General features: G+C 51.9%; 1 protein-coding gene across 1 annotated transcript in view; it reads right to left on the bottom strand.

Moving 5' to 3' along the window:
- Positions 1 to 9,625: 9,625 nt before the first annotated feature.
- The window catches only part of SMAD7 (SMAD family member 7), a 29,845-nt gene continuing 14,899 nt past the window's right edge, over positions 9,626 to 24,571 (bottom strand). Inside the window, 1 exon segment of the mRNA XM_032602643.1 lies at positions 9,626 to 11,679. Within this exon segment, the coding sequence (XP_032458534.1) occupies positions 11,141 to 11,679 (539 nt within the window). The 3' untranslated portion in view covers positions 9,626 to 11,140.

Genomic DNA, 24,571 nt, shown 5'->3' with positions numbered 1-24,571 from the left:
TCTTAACACACTTTTGAATATTTGATAATGAATATATATTACTTTTACCACATTTTAAACCAATAAAATATGTTTAAATACCAAAGAAAAAAAGAGATATGGTGATAAATACCAAAAGAAAGAGCTGGAGGAGTTGAAAAGGTTATTTCTGGGAAACTCAGGGGAAGAAAGAAAGGGCAGGGGACTGCTGTATTTCATTGTAAGGCTTTCAACTACCTTTTGACTTTTAAGATTTTGTGCATGAACTTGAAAAAAGTTTTTAATTCCTTAAAAATAAACGGTCACAAAGAATAACAAATCAAGAGAAAAAATAGGCAAAAGATATAAAGAAATTCACAAAAGAAATGCAAACGTCCCCCAAATACATGGGAAAAAATTACATCCACACACACCATTCCACTCCCTGATGATGAAAAAAAAACATCAGAAGTAGCTGTGCATTCATGGACCTGGAGCATGATCTCATTAGATTATTAAGTGTCTGGAGGACGGTACAGTTTACAAAACAATATTATAGTGTCATTTTCATAACAATTTAACAACTTTTCTTCGAGCACCTACTACTATGGTAGGCACATAAGAATGTATTGTTTAAAAAGTCTAAAAGGGATGTGCTAAGATGTCAGCAGGTTCAATGTGATTGTGGAACTAAAGATAATTTTTAAAGTTATTTTCCCTTTTTCTTAATTTAGTCTAATTTTTAGTGAACCTAGCTTGCTAAGTTTTGCTGAACAACAAAACAAATGAAGTTTTATTTATCCATTTACCTATTTGGAGCACCCTAGAATGTGAAATAAAACACTGAACGTTGGTTTGGATAAGCACCCAATTACCAACCCGCTCAGACACTGCAGAGAGGGTATCATGCCAATTTGTACACCTCAGGGCTCAATAGAGTCTGGCACATAGCAGGTCCTTAAACGAACAACTAGACAATCAAAATTAAGCAGGGGCTGGTGGGATATTGTAGGCAGGGGGCTTACTGTACATATGTGAGCCTCCAATACGTATGTGGAACGCAATTAACTACATGCTAAAAGGATTAAGAGGAGCGATGTATATAAAACACTTAGCATAGCGCCCGGCGCTTTGTAAGTGCTCAAGAAATATTAGTTACTCTTTGTAATAATAGTTGTAGTAGTAGTTATCATTGTTCTGATAGTAGCTAGGACCCCAGAAATTCCACCACTCATGCAGCTGCCCAGCCACAAGGCTCTTTGTCAGAACCCTAAACAGTCATGGGGACAGGAACCGCTTTACCTCTTCCCACCACTCTCCCTCCTCCTCATTCTCCTCTCCCTGCTGCCCACCACCCACCGGAGCAAGCCTGGGGGGCAGTGCAGCCTGAGTGGCCCCCCGAGGCTGGCCACCAGGTCCCAGGGATCCCACAGCTAGAACGTCTGGCTCATTCTCTCCCTGCCCTACAGGACCAATGAGGACATGCCACACCTGCTGTGTGCGCTCCTTAGGTCCTGGAAGAGAGAGAGAGAGAAAGGGACAAACCTAGGGGAAACAGGACTGATTCAGGGGGAAGGGATTGCATGCCATTGATCCTCTTTTTAGAAAATAGACTCTAACTGAAGTATAATACATACAGAAAAGTGCACAAATCGTAAGTGTACAGCTCAATGAATTTCCCTGTAGAGAGCCAGTTGATTAAGAAACAGCATCCGTCAGCCCCCAGAAGTTCCTCTCATGCCCTTTCCTGACATCTAACACCGTAGACCCATTTTGCCTGACGTGGAACTTTATACAAATGGAATCATACCTCTGTGGGTTTTGTGTGTCTGGCTTCCTCAGTTCAGCACTGCGCCTGTGACTTTCACTCTCTCGCTGTGTGCAGTTGTAGTTCTTTCCTTCCCATGCTGTACGACACCCACTGTATAAATAAACCACATTTAAAAAAAATCCATTCTACGTTTGATGGACATTTGAGTTGTTTCCAGTTTATGGCTATTCAAACAGTGCTGCAATGAATATTCTAATATTCAGAAGGCTCAGGCGTTTTGGTGAATGGACGTCTGCATTTCTGATGTGAGTATGATTAGCTTCAGTAGATACTGACAAGCAGTTTTCCAAAAATGGTTAAACTAATTGATACGCCCACCATCCTCACGAGAGAGTTCCAGTTGCTCCACAGCTTCGCTCCTGTTCAGTATCGAGTGGTATATCTTTTAAATGAATACGAGCATCCTTTAAGTTCAGCTCCAACGCTAGACCAGCATGAAAATGAATGATCTACAGAAATGTCTGTGATGTATCATTAAGTGACAGAAGCAGGTTGCAGGCCGATGTACATAACTTGATTCCATTCATGAAAATTGTGTATGTGCATAGGCAGAAGCAGAGACCAGGTTCAGAAGGGGATGAATCAACGCCTCCTGTGATCACGATCATTTCCGGGGAGTGGCATTGGAAGGCATAATTTTAAACGTTGAGATTGAGGATAATTTTTACTTTTGTGTTTTTCAGTATTTTTTGAAGTTTGGGGGAAAAGCTGCATAAATAAAATAAAATTCTCCATTCCCCATGCCCCATGCCCATGGCACACCGTTCCATTACCTAAGACTGGCAGCCTGACCCCGTCTTTCTTGTTATGCCCAGCATTCTCTCCTGCTCTGGAATTACCCTGGGCAGGGTCTCTGGGACAAGTCTCCTGGGCACGGTAATTTCTCAGGCTGCAGTGTGCCATTAGAAGATCTGGTGCTGGTGACATGAGGCCTGGACGCAGCAAAGATTCCACACCCTGATGGGACAGGACAGCCCAACCACAGGGCAAGTCTCCTGGCAGAGATACCCCTGGAGTCTTGAGCTGCCTCAACAGAACCTGGGCCTCAGGATGTATCTTAACCTCGAAGAAAGAGGCCAGAAAAACTGCTCTTTCGCAGCTGCAGCCTCCCATGGGGGCTCAGGACTCAGAACAAGAGCTGTGGAATTAGGCAGACCTGGGCTCCTGCCCTACTCCTCCCTGGGCCTCCATTTCCTCACCTGTAAAATGGGCTAATGACAACCCTTACCTTAGAGACAACACCAAGTGCCTTGCTGAGAGTGCCTGGCACAAACTTCGCCTTCAATAAACACAGGCTGCTGTTATTATTATGATTGCGGTGGCAGCTCTTACCATCACCCCAAGAGGCAAAGTTCTGCACATACCTTTTGGGGGAAAAAATATAAGAATGCACTCTTTCTTTTCACAAATATTATAAAACAAGTACAAACCTACTTTTCTTGGGGGAAAACTAAATTCATCTGAAACTTGAATGCATTTATTTCAGTTGGAAAGTTGAGTAGTCATTCAACACTGATTCATCCAAGGAATATTTGTCAAGAGCCTACTATGTCCTAGATACTGGGGATATAGCAGTGACTAGCGCTTCCCAAGTACTAGGGGAGTCAGACAATAACCAAATCAATAAACAGGTTATAATAAAATGCTAAACATGTATATAATACAGTACAAATAATGCCAACCAGTGCTATGGAGAAAAGCAAAGCAGGATAAGAGGAGCTATGGGGCTTCCCTGGTGGCGCAGTGGTTAAGAATCCGCCTGCCAATGCAGGGGACACGGGTTCGAGCCCCAGTCCGGGAAGATCCCATGTGCCGCAGAGCAACTGGGCCCGTGCACCACAACTACTGAGCCTGCGCTCTAGAGCCCATGAGCCACAACTACTGAGCCCGCAAGGCACCTAGAGCCTGTGCTCCACAACAACAGAAGCCACTGTAATGAGAGGCCCATGCACCACAACAAGGAGTGGCCCCCGCTCGCCGCAACTAGAGAAAACCCGCACACAGCAACGAAGACCCAATGCAGCCAGAAATAAGATAAATAAATAAATTTTAAAAATAATTAAAAAAAAAAAAAAAGAGGAGCTATGTGCTGGGAATGCTATCTGATGTGTTCAGCTGAGCCAGGGCTCTGCTCTGGAAATTTCTCTCTCCTTGGCTGAGTGAGGAGGCCCAGGAGGCACTGGTCTTGGCCGGGTCTCCACTGACACTGGCCTGGGCTGAAACTGTCTCTTGTGCCCGGGGAGTTGGGTGGGGTTTGAGGAGGAAGGTGAGAGGGGCTGCCAGTGGCTTTTAGGAGGTGAAGCTCCAGCAAAGGGGCATTTCCATGTAGCCTTGGACCACATGGGGAGACTGTGCCCTTAGAGGGCAACCAGCAGTCCCTCCAGGGACACCACTGCGGGAGGCCCCTCAGTTCGTGTCAACCACAGCAGGTAATTACTAAGCACCTACTAGGAGCCCAGAGCTGGGCTTGGTGTGATGAAAGATGTGATTCAAGTAAGTATGCGAAAAAAAACAAAACAAAACAAACAAAAAATGTTAAGTAGGCGAGCTGGTGCCTGACCTCAAGGAGCTCCAGTCCCGCTGGAGATACGAGACCAATCTCCACAAAAAGAAGAAAGCAAGACAGATTGGGTCGAGTGTCTGGGTGGGTGGAACAGGTCACGGGTTCATCAGGATGGCAAATCACCCAATCTCCGTCCGTGGCACCATAAAGCTGTACATTCACACAGCCTGCTGCAAGCCCAGTGGCTTTCCAGGGCAGCGATTCAGGGATCCAGGCTGTTCTCATCTCATGCCTCCATCTTCCAGTTCCCTGCGGCAGAGGGAGAGAGGGAGAGCTGGATCACCTCTCACCAGTTCTTTACGAGGCCCCTCCGCTTGCAGCCCCTCGGCCGGAGCTAGTCACATGGCCCCAAACAAACTGCAAGGGAGGCTGGGAAATGGGGGCCACATAGCTATGGATGAAATGTCTGAGAATGAAATGTCCGGCCTGGGGTACGTGTGTCTATGGGATGACCTCGGAGCTGGGGTCTGAGATCCTGCGGCTCTCAAATCCCAAGGAAGTCCCATCATACAGGCTCCCTAGAAAGACGGCCCCAGCTCTCCTCGTCTCTGTGGCTCTAGTGGGCACTAAATAGACCCCAGAGTGAGCCCAGCCTGGCACCCAGGCCAGGCACCCTCGCCCACCCCTCACCCCCAGCCATGAACCGTTCCTGATTAGCCAAAGCACTTGCATCGGTCCGAACTCACCAAGGGCCTCCTGCAGCGGCCACTTCGTGTTCGCTAGATTAATTGCAGCTGGGGGAGGGGAGGGAATCCATTTTTAGAAAATCATTAGTTTCAGAAAGAGAGGGGGGCGCTTCTGGTTGGGGAAAACCGCTGAGCTGGCAACTCGGGCCTGCTGCTTCAGTGCCAGGCAACCTGGGGCTGTGCACGCTGCTCCACTTGGTGGCACCGTCCGGGGCCCATGCCCCCTCCTCCCGAGGCCGGGCATCCCAGCCCTCCTGCCCTGGCTCCCACCGGCGTTCGCTTCTGCTCTGGCCTGGACTCCGCGGTTTGCTGGCGTTCCGAGCAGCAGAGAATCATCCCGATATTGACCACCCGCCCACTGCCTTCTCTCGGCCCCCTTGCCACGCAGCCCCCGTCTGTGGCCCCAGGGGAAAAAGAAGGTTGGGGACCCCTAATCACCACCGCCTTGAATTGAACATCTAGTAGATTAAATGGCATGAAATTGCCATTTTTGTAGGTCTAAACAGTCAGATAGTAGCAACCCCGCGTGGTTCAGCCTCACCGTGCTATGCCTGGCTCTTCGATGCACTTCCTCACTAATCCCCCTTCTGGCCCCCTGGGGCAGATATAATGCGCATTTGATGTTTCAGAAATTGAGGTTCAGAGAGGTTAAGTGACTTACCCAAGTGAGCACTCCAACCTTGGTCTCTCTGACTCCAAAATCCAGCGCGCTGAGTCATATCCCCTGAGTCACCCACCTGCCCTGGCACTAGGCTCTCGAGTGTCTAGAGCTGTGCTTCCACGTGGTTGCGTTGACAACACGCGGAGGGACAGAAAGCTCCTGGGGAGGGTGAGTGTGCAGGCCTCACCGTCAGGAAGTCTGTTTGCTGTGGGCTTGGGTGCAATTCCATCCTTCCCTCCCCCAGGCCGCATGTGGGTGTCCTGGGCAAATCACTCACCTGTGGGAGGGTCTCCTCTTCCGGAGCTGGCCAAGGCCTGCCTGTGTGGTGCCGCAGTGTGGGCCTGTGGAGGACATGCGCTGGGAAGACCCTGGGTGCACACAAATCTGTACGAACCTCAGGCGCTGTTTCTACTGTTGAGCAGTCCGATCAGCCTGGTCCTTTCAAACCAGAACTGGTTTTAGAAAGAACATATGGCCGATTCAGTCACCCTTGACCCAGGCCTGCCCATAGAGGTGAGATAGCACAGAGGTGATGAAATCTGACGCTATCACTTACCAGCTGGGGGACCTTGGGCAACTCTCTAACCTCAGTTTCTTCATCTGTAGAATGGGGCTCATGATAATGCGTCTACTTTTAGGATAGTTGTAAGGATCATAAGGCACAACCCCAGTGTAAAATGCTTGGAACACTGCTACCACATAGCAGAATACAATCAGTACTGGCCATTATTATTATTACTATTTCCATCCCAAGCACAATTCTGCCTCCCCCTCCCTCATCAGGACAAGCCCTGTGTGAACACCGTACCGGAAATTTTTAAGGTAGTGGATCCTAAGAGGGATCCCAGAGTGCCGAAAGCTTACTGTTCGGTAGGGAAGAGAGAATCCTATACCACTGTTGTCTCTTTAGAGCAGAAATTTTTGAGAGGCTTCCTGGAGGAGGTGTGGTCTGAGTTGCATCCTGAAGGATGAGAAGAAGACAGCCAATTGAAGAAGGAGCTGGAAAGCGCTTGCTTGGAAACGCATAAGCAAGGCGTGTTTGACCAATTGCAAGTTACCCTGCATGCTGGGGACCAAGATGGGGGTGGGGGATGGGGGGTGGGGGTGTGTGTATGTGTTGAGGGGGTGGGGGGTTAAGGCATGAGGTTGATGGAGGCAGATGCTGAAAGGCATCTGGAGTAGAGGAAGGAGGCTCTAGAAGGTCCCAGACTAAATCGTACTAGTGGAGATAGAGCAAGGGAACATACGTGAGGACTGTTTGCACTTTTTACCTATGGATGGAACGAGGCAGGGAGGACAGGATCTTGCTGTTTATTTCATGTCGGGGGACAGGGCAGGGGAGATGGGAGAACCCAGGTTTCTGGCTGGGGCAGCTGAGGCATTGCAGGTGAGGAGAGATGAAGGTACCGGAGTGACGTTGCCACCCGGGGACAAGGTGTGGCCCAAGAAGAGAGGGGAGGACAGAACCCTGTGACACACTGCAAAATCTGACTGGTGAGCTGAGAGAGGAAGGAGAACCAGGTGACAGTAAAACTTCCCTCCAAGGGGGCATCTTCTCCTCCTCTCCACGAATCCAGACTCCTTGGCTGGAGGTCCTCGCTCCTCACTCAACACATTCTGCCTGGGCTGCTGGCCACCCTCAGGCGCGGGCGTCTTGTCCTCCAGCACCACGGAGGACACGTGTCCCCTGCAGCAGTCCTAGCACATCAGAGGTGCCCAAGGGATGTCTGCGGTGACGGCAGCTTAGTGCCGTGTACTGCAAACATGGGGTTTCCCCTAAATGTCCTTCTTTCCCTGACCCAGGGTCAGCCACCCAACGGGGGTCCACACGCCCACAGCCCAGTTCCAACCTTGTGGGGCTGAGTCAAGTCCAGGTGACAGAGGAGAGCGTGAAGGTGCTGCTGCCACAGCCCCTACCTCCTGGACCCGGAGGCCCTGCCCACGTAGCTCGCCGGGCAAGCAGCTCGGGGCCCACCTTCCCGCTGATTTGAGGTGGTGGGACTGGAGTCCCAACAGACTCCACCAAATAACATCTCTACAGGGTTTGGACCAAGGAGTAAGGCCAGAGTCAGCCCGTGAACACCACCACTCCCAGCACTTCCTTGCCGAGTGAACTTGGGCAAGTCTTTTAACCTCTCAAAGCTTCCAGTTTTGCAGGGGGTCCTAGGGAGGATTAAATAATTCCCTTAAACGCTTAACATCATGCCTGGCAACTAGCTAAGCCTTCAATAAATGGTAGCTATTATTATTATTAAAGAGCTTCCTGGCATGCTGATGCAAGTTAGAGCAAACGAAAATGCCTTTGACAGCTCCCTAATGCAACACCTTCCACCCCACCCCTCCTCCACCACTACCACCTGGGAATTAATTATAGCCCTCCTTGGGTGTTTTCCAGACGTGCATTTTACACTTATTCTAGGTTGCAGAACTAGAATAAATGGAGGCAGGTTTCAGTTCAACTGATAAAAAAGCTGCCTCAAGTGGTAGTGAGCTCCCCGCCACCTCATGTGAACAAGCTGGCCCAGATGACCATTTGGCACTAAAGCTCTAAGTTAACATTCCTCGCTATACAATTGTATTAGAATTCCCTCGCATTAAACAGTGGTGCCAGTAAGCTGTAATTCTTTGTGTCATTTGGCAAAATGAAAAATTGGCAATCCTACTTTGGCCCTCCAAAATTTTTTTTCTGAAATTGTACCAGTTTGTGATATCTAAAATCTTAACTCCCACTTCAAAGAGCCCCTTCCTGGGTCTAAGGTTTAAGACCCCCTGACACAGACACCTCAACAGCCCCATTTGGTGCCCGATTTGAAGCTATTTCTTGTGCAAGAGGTCTTGAATCCAAAACGTGGCTCAGGGACTTGCCTGGTGGCGCAGCGGTTAAGACTCCGCCTACCAATGCAGAGGACAGGGGTTCGATCCCTGGTCCGGGAAGATCCCACATGCTGCGGAGCAACTAAGCCTGTGCACCACAACTACTGAGCCTAGAGCCCACGTGCTGCAACTACTGAAGCCTGTGCGCCCTAGGGCCCGTGCTCTACAACAAGAGAAGCCCCCGCTGCCAGCAACTGGGCAAAGCCCGTGCGCAGCAACAATAGACCCAACATAGCCCAAAATTAATTAACTGAAAAATAATAATAAAATAAAACATGGCTCAGATCAGTGAAAATCCCAGGGGCGATACCAGCAAGTGTCACTGGGGCTAAGCTGGGCTGGGCCAAGGGAATGGAGAACTGGAAGAGTGTCAAGCAGATGCAGAGTAGGGTCTGCCCAGACTCCTTTCAGCCTACTCCACCCCCCCCCCGCCCCCGCCCCGGTGAGTGCCCAGTACAGAACTCGGCGGACCCAGATCCTTCCCTCCCACCATCAACACTCAGCCCCAGCCTCATCTCTACTCCAGGGCTTCAGCCCTCAGGGAATCTCTCCTGGAACCCAGTGCGGCAGTGACCTTCCTCTGGGAAAGGTGCAGTCCTCTCAGGACTTAATGTAAAGCAAAGGAGTCAGCAAGCAGGAACTGGATGGACCCCAAGTTCTTGGGACGTTACCTTCCCATCTTATCTCCCAGTGCAACCTCCTTCCCAATCATTCAAAATGATATTCCCTTTTTTCAACTTTTCAGACTTTGAAAAATCAGCTGCCTTTGTAACTCAGGGCTCCCCGAGGTTGACCCATTACAAATTCAGGACACCCACCAGCTGCACCCTAAGGTTCCTGCCTAACAAGAAAGGTGGTATCTGTGTAGGTACGGGTCTTTCTAGGATGCAAGGAAGAGCAAGCCGTTCTGGATCGTCTCTCCCTTTTGTGGTCCCACCAACCGAGCTTCCTCCCCAACCAAGCTCTGGGAGACCCCAGCTGTCCCAGATTCTGATGGCTACATCCCGCTGCCCACCCACCAGAAGAAAAAGGAGCTGGAGGACAACATGGAATCAAGTATACATTTTAAAAATTGTTTAATGGAACATAAACTCCTTTAGAAAAACATTCAGCTAGGTGATAACACCCATAGAAAAAAACATCAATCTTGTGTTTCTTTTTTTAATTTGGCATATTTGTTATTTGCATTTATATTAAAGCAAAGTGCATCTTTTATTTTTGTTTATACACATTGCACAATACATAAATAATGATGCTTATAAAACGTCTTTATATTTACAAGTAATAATATATTTATATATAACATAAAATACATTTTTTCTTTAATAAATCTCAGGGGTTTTTTTTCAGGAGTCCTTTTTCTCTCAAAGCACTACAATGCTAAATTTCCAATGAGAATGCTTCTCTTGTTCATTTAAACCTTTGTAGTTAGAAAAATAGCTTATGTTAAAGTCTAAACATGCTCATTGAGCTAAGAGCAGTGTCAACGTATCATACGAGTGTATGAGTTGTAGAAGAAACGGAAGAGTTAGGTGTCAGCTCAGGATGGTACCTTGGGTCAAGATGGACCGAATCCTTCTTGGTGGGGAGTGGGGCGGCTCCCCTCGCTGGTCTAACAGCAGAGCTCAACACACAGGCTGCAGAGGGGAGGAAAGTGCTGAGCTGGTTTTCTGAGTCCAGGAAAAACCTGATGTAACCAGGGCAGGGGAGAGGCGGAGGGGCCTGAGAGGGCACTGGGTGAGCAATACTGTGACGGGGCTGCCCCGGCAGCCCTCGGGAAGGAAGCCCATCTCAGAGGTATCCAGGAGCAGATGGCCAAAAAGGAAAGACACGACAACGGCAGCAGGGTGGCCAGAGGGGAGTGAGACAGCATGGAAAAACTGGCAGGGTGGCTTCTAAGAAGCCTGCGGACAGGCCAATGTCCTAGAAGGGGAGAGGCGGGATGGGGGCTTCCCCAGGCTGGGGGACAGAGCCTCGCTGCTGGCCGCTGCTGGGACACCCGCTGCCCCACTGTGCAAGTCCAAGGAGCTCGAGGGACACAGCTTGGGAGCGCAAACCTCTCAGCGGTCAACATCCGTAGGAAACACAACAGAGCACACCGCTTCCCCCATCTGCGTACACACACACACACACACACACACACACACACACACACACACACACTCACTCTCACTCTCACACTCTCTCTCTCTCTCTCTCTCTCTCTCTCTCTCTCTCTCTCGTACACCCTGACGAGGGCAACGAGGACCCCGAAGTCGAGGCCTGCCCCCCCATTTACACTGTGTTTGGTGGTACTGACTTTTGCTTCCCCTTTTCACGCCTCGGTGTTCTGCCAACCATACCACCCGCCCCCGCCAAAACCCCGACAATTCTTTTCATAAGCTATTTCTCAAAGAACAAAACAGAACATAAACAAGAACGAGGGGAAGGAGGGGAGAAAAAAGAAAAAAAAAAAAAAAACCCGACCAAAGAGTTTGCATGAAAAGCAAGCACTCAGGAGGAAACTATTAGCAGCAAAGTAGTTTGGACCGGGCCCGCTAGGCTCCCGCTGTCCTCTCCCCACGTGGCTACCGGCTGTTGAAGATGACCTCCAGCCAGCACGGGCAGCTGCTGATGAACTGGCGGGTGTAGCACTGGCCCCAGCCCTTCACGAAGCTGATCTGCACGGTGAAGCCAGTCCACGGCTGCTGCATGAACTCGTGGTCGTTGGGCCGCTGCAGGCTGTACGCTTTCTCGTAGTCAAAAGCCTTGATGGAGAAACCGGGGAACACTTTGTGTACCAACAGCGTCCTGGAGTCCGGGTTGTCCAGTGTGGCTGACTTGATGAAGATGGGGTAACTGCTGCGGTTATACACCCACACGCCATCCACTTCCCGCGTGAGCTGGATGCCACAGCCGATTTTGCTCCGTACTTTCTGCACCAGCTGACTCTTGTTGTCCGAATTGAGCTGTCCGAGGCAAAAGCCATTCCCCTGAGGTAGATCATAAAAGATATCCAGGGAGGGCTCCTGGACACAGTAGAGCCTCCCCACTCTCGTCTTCTCCTCCCAGTATGCCACCACGCACCAGTGTGACCGATCCCCAGGCTCCAGAAGAAGTTGGGAATCTAGAAAACAAAATGGCGGACATGGTTGGTGGTGATGGAGACCGTCCTTTTTCCTCTTCCTCCCGAAATCAAGATCACACACACCCCCATGATCAGCTTGTCTCTCGGGGCAAGACAGAAGGAGGGAATGGGGTGCTGGATGTGCTGCAGGCCGAACAGTCCTCCTACTGGGGCTTGGAAATCTTCACCCAGTGATGGAAGAGCCTTGCCTCTAAGCATGGGGCTTGCTGGGGAGCCTCTTCCCTCCACTCCCCACACCCCGTCAGAGACCCAGGATACCAGCACGTGTGCCCACCCGGCCAAAGGAAAGCCCCATCGCTCGCTGCAGAGCTCAGAAGCCAAGACCACTTAGTAACTTGGCTGGTCCTAGTTTTAGGGCTAGAAAAGGCCTTACAGTTGGATGGTCTAGAATTAACAATTCTTTAAACTGGATGGAACCTTGAAGGCCAACTGCTCCAGCCCCTTGTCATCCTCACGAGAAAACCTGGACTCAGAAAGCTTGTTGCTCAGGCCCCAGGGATGATGGAACCAGACCTAGACCCCAGGACCACCTGCTAAGCAGTCTTTGTGCTTGTTGTCTCCCAGTTCTCAGATCAGTGCCTTGGTCATAGGAGGCGCTATCCGGGAGGGAAAAAAACTTTTTTTTTTTTTTTTTTTTTTTTAAAAGGAGGAGCCGCTGCAGAGTTTATTCCCTGCCACAAATATTTATTTACTTATTTCTTTCTTTGGCTGTGCTGGGTCTCAGTTGCAGCACGTGAGATCTTCGTTGCCACGTGCAGGATCTTCGTTGCTGTGTGTGAACTCTTAGTTGTGACACGTGGGATCTAGTTCCCTGACCAGGGATCGAACCCTGGCCCCCTGCATTGGGTGTGTGGAGTCTTAGCCACTGGACCACCAGGGAAGTCCCATATCCAGGAAAAATTTTAAAGGACGTGGTTTGGGGTAAAAATATCTATCTTCCTAATAGAAAAATAACTCTCAATGTGTCTGTCAGCGGCAGCTCTGTACACGTGAGTTCAGGTAAAAAATGCCAAATCACAACCTGCAAGTTGGTGTCAGCCCAGACTACCTTAACTTCCTCCAGCCCAGACAGAAGACGATGTGTTTAAAGTGGGTACCGCCATGCTTGCAGGGTCCTGCCTGCTGCATCTTCCTTTCTTCCCCTTCCCTACCTAGAAGCATCTAAAGTCGATGCCCTGCCCCCTTCCTCCCCTGGAGGGCCCACCCCGGCTTTCCTAGACATGCTTCTTCCTGTGGGCAGCAGGGGAGACTGGGGTGATTCTGGTAAGGTGACTCTCAAACAGGCGCTCAGAGATCTTTAAAAGGGGGGAGTATATGAAAGGAAAGGGGGCCCTGGAGGCTGGCATTCCGACTCCTCTAACTCCTCCTTTAAGCTGGAGCCGGCAGGGCAGGACTCAGACTGGGAACTGTAAGTCTCCCCAGCCCAGCCGGGCTGCAGGAACACTGTGGTTTGTCGTGGCAGGGCGGAGACCGGGAAGTCTTGTATTTGTTAACGAAAATGGGGAGAGACGGGGGGAAGGCCTGGCAGGCAGCGGAGGCGGCCTCCTGCCCTCCCTGTAGGCCCCTGCTTCTCACTTACTGGGGTGGGGGGCTTGGGGCATGAAGTTGGGGGTGGTGTGTGATGTCTTTGGGTTTGATTGGCCTTTTTGATTTTGGAACCACTGGGTTTAGAGCCTGGATGATGATGGGTTATACAGCACAGCAGCTGGGGGTGAAGGAGGGCTCGGGTCTCGATTGTCCTGCTGCCCCAGCAGGCTGGGTAACCAGTGCAGCTCAGCACACCAACTCCTTCCAACGTTAACAGGCACGTAAGGACCTGGGAACCAGTCAGCTGCATTAACTTTACATGGAGGTGTCCCGTGAATAAGTCTGTACAAAGGCGCTCGGTGACCCACTGAGGCGGCCACCCTGAGCACTAGTCGCCTGGACGCCCCCCACCTGGCCTTCTCAAATGCCTGCCCCGCCAGCTACACAAGACGGGGAAGCTGAGGGCTCCTTCCTCCCCTCAACCACCACCCCACCGAAAATCAACACCAGAAACCTGGCCCATCACCCCTGACCCCGACATTCATCTCTAAAGCACAAGTGTGAAAGAGGCTGTGTGCATGGACATGAGCACACTTGGAGAGTGTGCTATGTGAACGTGTGTTTGCACGCGCATACACAGGAGCATATGGAGAAACGAGAGAGGCACAAGAGCTCCAAGCAGGTGAGTCATGAGGCCTCAACTTGTTTCTGCAAAGTATCCATCAACTGCTAATAAACTCGCGAGCGCTGGCCATCCTCTGAACCCTCTTGCCGAGGGAGTTCAGCTCTGAAGGCTATACCAAAGACCCATAAACACCCACGTAAATAAAAATGCTCTGATGTCCAGGTTTGCCGGGTTGGAGAAAGCCCTCTTCTGGAAGGCACAGGGCGCCCACCTGCCTGCTTGTTTGAGGCGGGAGAGCGTTTCCAAATGTAAGAAGTTCTCACTTATTATCCCAACTCAGGACAACAAACCGGCCTGGAAAGGAAGGCTCAGGAGTCGCTGGGAGGGAAGTTCAGGAGACCCTCAGCGGAGCCTCACAATACTTTGTTTCATGGAGCCCGGCTCCCCTGAAACCTGGCACCCGCCAGAGTATGGGGGTTGGGGGAGTGGGAGGAAGGGGGTGGGAGCCTGAAGATTGAGTTGCCCCGTGCCAGGCCCACCGGCAAGGGGGTAGGGGGGCGTGCCTTGTCTGCCTGGGGGCAGAGGAAGCTGGGCGGGGCGGGGGGGGGGGGGGGGGGGGGGGGGAGACTGGGGCCTGAGGTTGGCCAGTAGAGAGGAGGGGGAATGGGGCGGGGGCGGGGGGGGGGGGGCGTTCTGGCGGGTTTCTCTTTCATCTGCGCGGCCCGACAATGCATCCAGTATAATTTGCTGCCAGACATCCCCTGGAAAAAGAAAAAGCCTTTTTCTGTTGAGGTTAATGGCCCGGCCCAGATAAACGGCAGCGTGTAGGTGCCCCTGGATGTGAACAAGGCCCCTGAAAGCCCACTAGGTGCCCTAATCAGGGGCAGCAGGGCCCCCACGTGTCGCCCCACCATGTCACCCTGCAGTCCCCTAGTGCCCTGATACTCCTTCTCCTTGCTGCTCCTGAACTCCACAGCTCTGAGCACAGAAACAGGCTGTCAGACAAACCCATCACTGGAGCGAAGGCCCCTTTTACACAGCACGCTTCTGGGGGCCCAGTACAACGCCCCAAATGGCCAGTTCAGACTCCGCTCCTTAGCCCTGAAGTACCCGCCGTCTGGGCTCATTTCTAGGAAGCGCTCAGCGTCATCTTCAGAGAAGCACAGTTCCTGGAATTGGGCCCATAGCCCACAAGCATCTCCCCACAAAGGTTAGGGCAGACGCTTAGCTCCTGGGGGCTTCCCAGGCCTCCGAGTGAGGAGCTGGGAGGACCCTGCACAGAAAAAAAAAAGGCCCCCTCGTTACAAGGACTGAGGAAGGGTCTTAGTATCCTGGTTGCCGATACTTAACCTCTGAAGGCAAAACTCGCGGTCCCTTGTTAATTTCCCTCAGCTTTTATAACCTTTTCTGGTATTTTCAACTTCTCCCTCCTCAGAAAACTGTACCAGGGGCCTGTTTTAAAACTGTATTTGTGCATTTTAAAGCATCCAAAAGAAAAGCTGTGTTGTCAAAAGCTACCTAATCAGATGCCTGCTCACAAGTTTTTCTTTTTATTACAGTTCAGGGAACTCGTGGACCAACCCCAGAAAAGCGCTGAATCAGCCTAAAATTCCTTTAAGGTTGTTTTTCCCCCTCCCCTTCCCAATTTCCCTTAAAGCATAAAATCTACCCTTTAAAAGCAAAGCGGGAGGCCGTGTGGAGAAGGAGAAGGATTGTGCCTCGTGTTTGCACTTGCATTAGGGAAGACCACTTAACAAGGAGCTCCATGCCTCATACAAAGAGTTATTTAATTACCCTGGTTGTGAATGAACAGACCAGACCCCCCCAGAAGACCAGAGGCTCATGAATGAATCTCATGCCTGGGATCGCAATGGCACAGGGTGACCAGACCCTCAAGGCCTAGGTAAGAGAGGAACTTCCCCCTTTTAAAATTTTTGATTTGAAGGCGTAGGAGATGAAGAAGAAAAAAACTGGAGGGAGGGGCTCCCCTGGTGGCGCAGTGGTCGAGAGTCCGCCTGCCGATACAGGGGACACGGGTTCATGCCCTGGTCTGGGAAGATCCCACATGCCGCGGAGCGGCTGGGCCCGTGAGCCATGGCCGCTGAGCCTCCGCGTCCGGAGCCTGTGCTCCGCAACGGGAGAGGCCACAGCAGTGAGAGGCCCGCGGACCGCAAAAAAAAAAAGAGGGAGGGAGGAAAGGCCAAGTTCAGTGCCTCGACGGTACCATGTCCGGTCTCCAATTTAGGAAGTTGACCGTGAGGCCAGAGAGGCAGAACTGTTCCAAAACACCCAGTGGGATTCTGAGAACGCTTCAAGTGAGGCCACCTCACCCTAGCTGTGTCCACACACAGAGGTGGTGCTGATGGGACAGGGGTGGGGGGGGTCCCCAAGTTTCTGACTTTTCAGGACAGGGACATACTTGGGAAACGAAGCAGCACAGAGAAAGCCACAGAAGCAGGCACCCGCTGAGTCCAATATGCCCACTGCCAGGGCAACCAGGGGGCTGGAATAAAAGGCAGGCGGGTGTGTGGGGGGCGGGGGTCTCAACCCACTCTCATCTCCGCAAGGCACTTGGATTATAGAGGGATTATTTCTCTTATTCAATATTCTGGTTATCCCACGGTGGGATGGGTCTGCGAGCCCCCTCCCCAGCGGTCCAGCAGAGCACACGGCTGGGGATGGAACCTGGGCAGAAATGGCTGCCTCACGCGGGCTGATGAGGGCAAACGAAGGGCACACATGCAGACCCAGAAGTAAAGCCGGCAACCCTGGAACGCAAACGTGGCCACGCCTCGCCCTCTCAGGTCCAGGGTCCTCCCTCCTCGGGACTCCGGCGCCACCAAGGGTTGCCTCATCCTGTCCTTCCCCCTACATCAGTCGTCCCAAAGGTTAACAGCTTCATCAGCCCGGCTCCCCACACCCCGGTCAGGAAACTGTTGAGAGAGCAACCAGCTCATTTCAGGGACAAGGACTGAGATAAAAGGGGACTTGGTGCCAACCCGTCCCATCCACTCTCATCCCAAACACAAGTAACCAAGTCTCTCGCTGGTCTCTAGTTTTCAGGAGGAAGCAAACACATAAAAACTTGCTTCGGTGTCTGGGCTCAGTCTGGGTTCTGGGGTCAGCTCTAATCAGCCATGCTTACAACCTCACCCGGGACACAAAAGATGACGCCAGAGCCGCCCCCTCGGATTCTTGGGGCAGCGAAGACAGCTCTGGGGTTTAAAGCAAGCTACCATGGGGGTTGAAACTAACTCAAAACGTTTCAGGTTAACTCTCAGTTACCCAGAAAATGCTCACACCCAACCCATCACCGCTACCCCCAAGCTCCTACACCAAACGGATCAGAGAATGAACTCTGGCTGGTAGAAAGCAGGACGGAAAAGTTGGATTTTTTTTTTCAGAGCTCTGCAACAAGGTTCTCCGCTGAGGTGGCTGGGCTGGGGGGTGGGCAGGGGGTGCCACAAGCTCTCCTTCAAAGGCCAGGGTGCTTCTTCAGGTCCCTGGGCCCAACCTCACTCCCTCACAGCGAGTTCTACCCGCCACGGAGCTGACCAGCTACGGAGTCAGACACTCCCCCTTCAATCTGCCTCCCATGTCACCTTGGTGGTGGCTTGAGCTCATCTCTAAAATGGAGCTCCCAGTACTGGCCACGCTGGCATTGTGACAATTTGATAAAAAGCAGCCAGAGGCCAGGGCCCGGCCAGCAGCCACAGCGGAGGGTCTCAGCTCTTAGGGGCATATTATCTCTTAGGTTCTCCAGATGCTCGGAAAATGCTGACAACTCTTCGCCCCACCCCCCCACCCCCAGGTGGGACAACAGTTCTGGGCTGATACCTTCACCTAACGAGCATTTACTATGTATAGTTCTGTTGAAAGGGGCTCACAGAAAGGGGACCCTGAGAGGCTGCACGGTATTACCATTCCTCTGTTAAAGGAGGGGCAATGAGACACACATCACCTGCTGCAAAGCAGAGCTGGGTTCAAGGCCAGAACATTGGCTGGTGTGAGCTGTGTGTGGGCGGCCACCTCAGGCCTCAAAAGCCACCAGTCCTCTCCAAACACTAGAGGGGAAAACAAGTGTCCTTCCCAGCCCACTGTGGAAATGCTATGCCTACCGTGGCCCCCGAGTATGGGGTCCAGCTCCGTCGCCCCAAGCAAGCCAGGAGTGAAACGGCTTCTTTGCCAGCAGGCTGCTGCTCTGTGACCTTGGCCAAGCGGCTTTGCCCCCTCAGAGTCTCAGTCTGACCAGCCCACAGCTGGGGCAAAGGCGGCTGGGGCAAAACACCCCCATGGGCCCCCTTCTGGCTCTGATGGTCTCTGGCTACACTGTGGGTTTCAGTATTCAACAACACAGGTTCCATTTATTTCTACTACCTTCTGGAGAGCAAGAAAATCACTTCGGGGAGGAGGGCACATTTTTGCATTTCATTTGCAACAATAAAACAAAACAAAATCAAAAGGGAAAGGAGATTTGAGTCAGATTTGGCCATGTCCATCTATAAACCAACTTTTTTTTCATTGCAAAGAGTTACAAACTCGTGTTCTTTCTGTGTCGTCATTCATGGCCCCCGAAAAGGTGAGTGTCCGGGGAAGGGTCTCCTGTATCACCATCTTATTTCCAATGCCCACCCATGCTCGGCGCCCTGAAGCTTCTCAGCCACCATCACCCTCCTTCCTCTTGCAAACTCCCCTGGGCTGACATATTTGGCAGGTCCTCCTCGTCTAGAAGACTGATTCGTGACTGTGCCTTACAAACTGTGCCTTACTAGAGCTAAAAAGTACTTCCCTACTCCCCGCAACAGGCCACAGCCCCACCTCCTAAAGCCCCTCAAACAGCCCAAGTCGGAGGCCCCCAGCCCAGGGGTCCCTCCTGAGAGCAGTGTTTTGCCATCAGAGAATATAATTAAGGGTAGCGCCGGGGAAGGGGGGAAGCCACACAGATCAAAAGCTCCCATCTGTCTCGCCAGCCGGGCTGACGCGGCTTCCTGTGCCCCAGCCTTCAGCCATGCAAATTATAGCGTGTACCCGGCTGCCTGCCTTCTGAGGAGGCCAGCTCTGCCCAGCTCCGAGAGGCCTCAGAGGAAGGGTGGGGACTCCCAGCCCGGCCAACTCCATTCATAATATTTACAGTAAATGGGCCTCCCTGGCTGGTCGTTAGCATGCATCCAGCCTTATCCTTTTCAAGTCTGAATTTCAAGTCTCTTCCACCCCAAGCTCCCACCGTCGTCCCCCCCACCAACTTAACTCAGCAGCTCCCTTCAGAAAGGGGGGTCACACACTTGCATACAGAGCCCCCCAGACCTGCCTGCACGGGGGCATTATCTGCTCACCTGCCTGGCCCCTGGGTAGGATCCTGGCCACTCCCCGGAAGACACAGCAAGGAGGCCGTGCACACAACAGAAGGGTGTGCACGTCACATCTCTAACTCACCCACCCCCAACCCGGGGAGAGTCCAGAAATCCCCCCAAACTCCACACGTGGATTCCCAACTGGCGGTGCGCCTCCCCTCGCAAACACAGATCCAACAAAGGAAACTACTCTTAAAAACCACCAGGAAGTCCCTCATTTTCTTCTTTTTACTGACCACTTGTAAGTACGCTGGCTACGCGTTAAAGAAGCTTAATAAACACAGATGCACATTCAGCCAGCTTTCTGAAAGGACACAACCCCCAGAGGTGCAGGTCTGGGGGCTCTGCGGAAGCAGCTTTTGCTGTGGGTCTCAATTTAATAAAGCCCCCGAGCTGCACGGACCCTCCAAGCTCCCTGCAAGGTATTCCAGCCCCAGACGCGGGCCCTGCCCCACCCCGTCCTTCACACAGCTCCAGCTCAACTCTCGTTTTTCTGGAGGGCAGAGAATCCTTCCGAAGAAGAGGAAAAATCCAGTGAGATACAAAAGTCCTTTTCATCCCTCCCCTCCCCCAGCTCCCCTTGTTCCATAACAATTATGAAAACTGTTGGATGGGATGGCATTTTGAACACTTACTGCATTCCGGCCAATAAATTCCAGCGCTGGATCTGATGGAAAAGCCTTCCCTCTCCGGCCAGCTCCCTGGCTCCCCGCCCCCTGCTCACTCCCAGCCCTCATTCCTTCTTTCTTTACAACCCAACACCAGGGCCTGGCCAGGGCCGCACCGTGCTTACAGGGAAAAACAAAGTACGACAGAGTGGAGACAGTGTGCAGACTGGAAAAGTTAATCATTACTTCTGTCTGCCTCCGTAATCTAATCTCCCTGGCTTTGACACACTCACTGCTCAGCCATCCCAGCCCTTTCACCCCCAAAGCACCCAGGACCTCCTAGGCGTGAGGCCCCCCGCGCCTCTCACGGGCCCTCCCACCCCTTAGCCTCCAGTGAGGAGGCCAGGGGTATGAAAGCCCCCCTACCCTGGACCACCGTCACAAGGCCACCGCTGCTCAGTGCCGTGTGCCCCAGATTTTGGAGGACTCTGGGCCTCACGTGAACGCGGGCTCCAATCTGGCCTGTATTCCTGCAGAGAGCCAGGCCACCCCTCCTCCGCTGTCCTCCTCCCCCCACCCCATGCCACTCTCCTCTCACTTCCCCTGCCCCAGGGCTCACCCTCAAGTCCACCCAGTTGCCCCACGGGATCTGTGATCCATCTATGCAGACACTCAAGTCAGGATGGCCCTGCCTCAAAAAACTCAACACAGAATTACCACATGACCCAGCAATTCCACTTCTGGGTATATGCCCAGGAGAACTGAAGCAGGGTCTTGAAGAGATAGATACCTGTTCACCCATGTTCACAGCAGCATTATTCACGATAGCCAAAAGGTGGAAGCAACCCAAGTGTCCACTGAAGGATGAACGGATATCTGTACACATTTAAAAAGAAAGGCAAGTTTGACACCTACTACAACATGGATGAATCTTGAAGGCCTTACACTGAGTGAAATAAAACAAATACAAAAGGACAAATACTGTATGAATCCACTCATATGAGGTACCTGGAACAGTCAAATTCATGTCAGGAGCTGGGAGGAGGGGGGATTGCGAAATTAGTGTCTAATGGGCACAGTTTCAGTTTCGAAAGGTGAGAAAGTTCTGGGGGTGGATACCGGTGATGTTTGCACAAGCACGGGATGGACTTAATGCCATTGAACTGTACACTTGACAAGGGCTAGAATGGTAAATGGTATGTATATTTTACCACAAAAAGAAAAAGGCCCTGCCTCTCCTAATGCTCTCGTGTACACCCTGCCTTCTCGAGTACAAGGGATTCCATGGGATGGGGCTAAAGGACCCCTGGAAATGTATGCACATGCATTTTTCTGGGGAAAGTTCCTTCAGCTTTCATTCGTTCTTGGAAAAGTCTGCAAACCTCAAAACGTAAAGAACTACAGCCTTTTCCTTCGCCGGTGGAAGAGGCCATTAGTTACCCACCACCTCCGCAAAAGGGGTCTTATTCTCACACACCTTCAAATCCAAGAACCGAAGATCACAGGATTTCATTCAGTACTGCACGGGACTTGGAGACCAGGTCCAACTGCTTATTTTGTAGATGAAAAAACTGAGGTCCAGGACACAAAAATGGCTCAGTGAAGGCCATGCAGCCAGCTGATGACTGTGCCCCCATCCTCAGCCCAGGAAATCAGGCCAGCCCCAGGGGACTGAAATTTGGAGGGTGGCCGCTTTCCCTCCCATTGTAATTCTCTCCAAGCCCCCTCCTGGGGCATCTGACAAACACTTGAAATGGGGGTCGGCTTCTGAATCTTTGCAAGCCCCTCCAAATCCAGGCCTTTTCCCAGGAAACACCGCCCCCCATCCACAGTGGGCATTAACTGTGATCCCACTGAGCTGGAGATGAGGCCCATCTGTTTTTAAGAACTGTATACTGTGCACCCAGATCACAGGAAGAACCCAACTCCTGCTTTTCCCTCTTGGTTACTGATTAATGAGGGGGAGGGGCCGTGCAGGCTACGAGGCTGCCCTGGGGCTGGCAAGGTCCCCAGGCTCTTTCTGAGCCGAGCGGCTCTTCCTGGCCCTCTCTAGCCTCAGAAGCTCACTGGGGAAGGTGACCGCAAGGTGGGAAAGGGTGACTGGAGATGGTAATTTAACCCTCCAAGTGGCAGATGCAGAAAGGTGAGTTTACTGACAGTACAGTCTTTTCTTGGCATTGTCTTTTTTTTTTTTTTTTTGCTGTCCAAGGGCCTCTCACTGTTGTGGCCTCTCCCTTTGCGGAGCACAGGCTCCAGACGCGCAGGCTCAGCGGCCATGGCTCACGGGCCCAGCCGCTCCGCGGCATGTGGGATCTTCCCGGACCGGGGCACGAACCCGTCCGTGTCCCCTGCAACGGCAGGCGGACTCCCAACCACTGCGCCACCAGGGAAGCCCTTGGCGTTGTCTTTTTTTGTTCCTGTTGAACGTCCACCCCAAGTTAAAAAGTAAAAAGGCAACACAGAAATGAGCAAACACGAGAGACACCAACAGTCCCTGGCCTGGTGATCTGAGTGCTCACGTCTGAATGACAGAAACTCCCCATTTTGCAAGAGGAAAACTGGAGTTGAACTCAGTTCTTCCCTTACTACCCAGGATCTAACCAAAGGCCAAAAGAGCTCTCCCGACTCCACAGAGGACCAAGGATGATTAATTAAATCAGTGAGCTCCGAACGAGCCACCAGTAGGCCTCGGGGGAATGGCCAGGGGCCAGGGGCAGGATGCGCGGTGAAAATGAAACCCCTTGGTAACTGGGTATTAGATTACCTCGCGTAAACCCACCCACAGGCGGGCCAGAGCTTCACACACTGGCTGGGACCTCAGAAATGAACTTGACCATCAGATTTTAAATTAAAAAGCAAGTGTTGCATCCCCAGATGGTCCTCATGGGAATCAAGCCCACCGGAGTTATAAAAAAAGTCCAAGTCCTGGGCTTTGAAAATGTCCCACCTCCCCTGTGGCTGTAAAGACATAAATGCTAACATTCCAGGTGCCCATGCCACCCCCGCCCTGCCCCTTGGCTGGTCACCTCCACTCTGCTGGGCTCCCAAGTACCACCAGGGTCTGGATTATAACCCTACCTCCTGCTGTTGCAGCTCTTATCTCACAATCAACAAGTGGGGGGGCGGGGGGGGGGGGCGGGAATAGAAACAGAACCGGAGGAGGCAGACCTCTGTTTATCCACAAGCTTTGCTTTATCTCAACTCTCAACAGACCACACAACCGAAGCAGAGAAGCTGTGCTGGCCCTGCGTGCTCAAACAATCTCCCCAGGGGCCCATCCCTGCACCTCCCCCATGTCTTACAACACCTCACCCCATGGCTGAGAAGCTGCCCCGTGCCTGACTCCAGACAGAGCCACATCCTGTTCAAGGACCCTCCATCTCACTGACGCCAGAGCACCTTCAGACAGACCATTACGTCTGCAGAGTCCAAGAACTACATCCTCCATGCCTGGCAAAGCGTGGCACATAGTAGGTGCTCAGTAAATAATCGCTAAATGATTGGACCACAGGAACACGCTGGTTTCTCCCAAAGCAGCTGCACCACCACCGCCCCCCAGGCCCCAGCTTTACACCTGGCAGAGCGAGGCCCGTGAGAACCCACCTGGGAGCGGAGCGTGCCTGCCAGGCAGGGGTCAGCCAGAAAGGCCTAGGTCTGACCCCAGGCTCCCCGTGGAGGCGGGAAAAGAGCCCCTGTCCTCAGCTACTTCCCTGCGGGCTGCGGCTGATCCCGGGAGGTGTTTCCAAGCCAGGCGCCGGCCAGGCAACCTCTGTGGGCTCACCACCTGCCCACAGCATTCTGCCTTGGCGTCCTGCTCTGTTTGGACAAGTTAGCCTCACCGAATGTTCAACAATGCTTTTACACACCCCAGGGCTCTTGTTGTGTTATGAAAACAAAACAAAGCCCACTAAGGAAAAAAGTTGGGGGTTGGGGGAAATGGGGAGCAAGCCAGCCACACACAGATCTCTTTCTTTCTGGCCTCCATCCTAAAGATGGCTCCTTGACAGCCCGGGTCGGGGCACTGTCCCATGTTACGAGAACAATGACATTGTCCAAGAGGGGACTTAGAAACCCAGAGATGAATAAATGAAAACTGTTTTCACACCCAGCACAATACCGCCTTCTGCACATCACTGTGGGGCTGCACAAGCCCTCTTTCTAAAGGCGGAAGCTTCTTGGTGACTGAGGACTGAGTTATCCCCATCCCCCAGGGCTAAGCACAGCTGTACCAGGGGAGCTGTCTTCTGTCACCTCTTTACCGCGCACCAGAGTCCTAGCGATAGGCAGTCAGGAAGCTAAAGGAGGGACTCCTTGGGCAAAATGAGGCCCACTGCTAGTAAATAAAGGCAGCCCCAGCCTGCCAAATGCCAGGCACCTTGGTTAGGGGAAGGTCATGCTGGGGTGAACAGGCTAAGGGTATCCGTAAATTCCCACCCCCCCCCCCCCCGAAAAAAGAGATTTTTTTTTTTTTTTTTTTTTTTGCAAGTTAAAACTGAGCTAATGACACTGGGTGGGGCTCAGTGTCGAAGACTGCAGCCAAACCAAAATTCACTTCCAGCCAAGAGCTGCTTGGCCTCACCATTTGGGGAAGGAAGCTGAAACACTCATGAAAGATTCTTTAGTATACTGGGCAATAAGGCTGCAGTTAACATGTCAACTGAATGTGACCCTTCTGGTAAAATATTTTTTTAAATAATAAAAATAACATAAAGTTCTCAAACAGCCTCTTTCTTAAAGAAAATGGCCCAGAAATTCTCATG

The sequence above is a fragment of the Phocoena sinus genome, chromosome 14 (assembly GCF_008692025.1).
Source record: "Phocoena sinus isolate mPhoSin1 chromosome 14, mPhoSin1.pri, whole genome shotgun sequence".
NCBI classification, from domain to species: domain Eukaryota; kingdom Metazoa; phylum Chordata; class Mammalia; order Artiodactyla; family Phocoenidae; genus Phocoena; species Phocoena sinus.
This window is presented reverse-complemented; position numbering and strand designations above follow the sequence as displayed.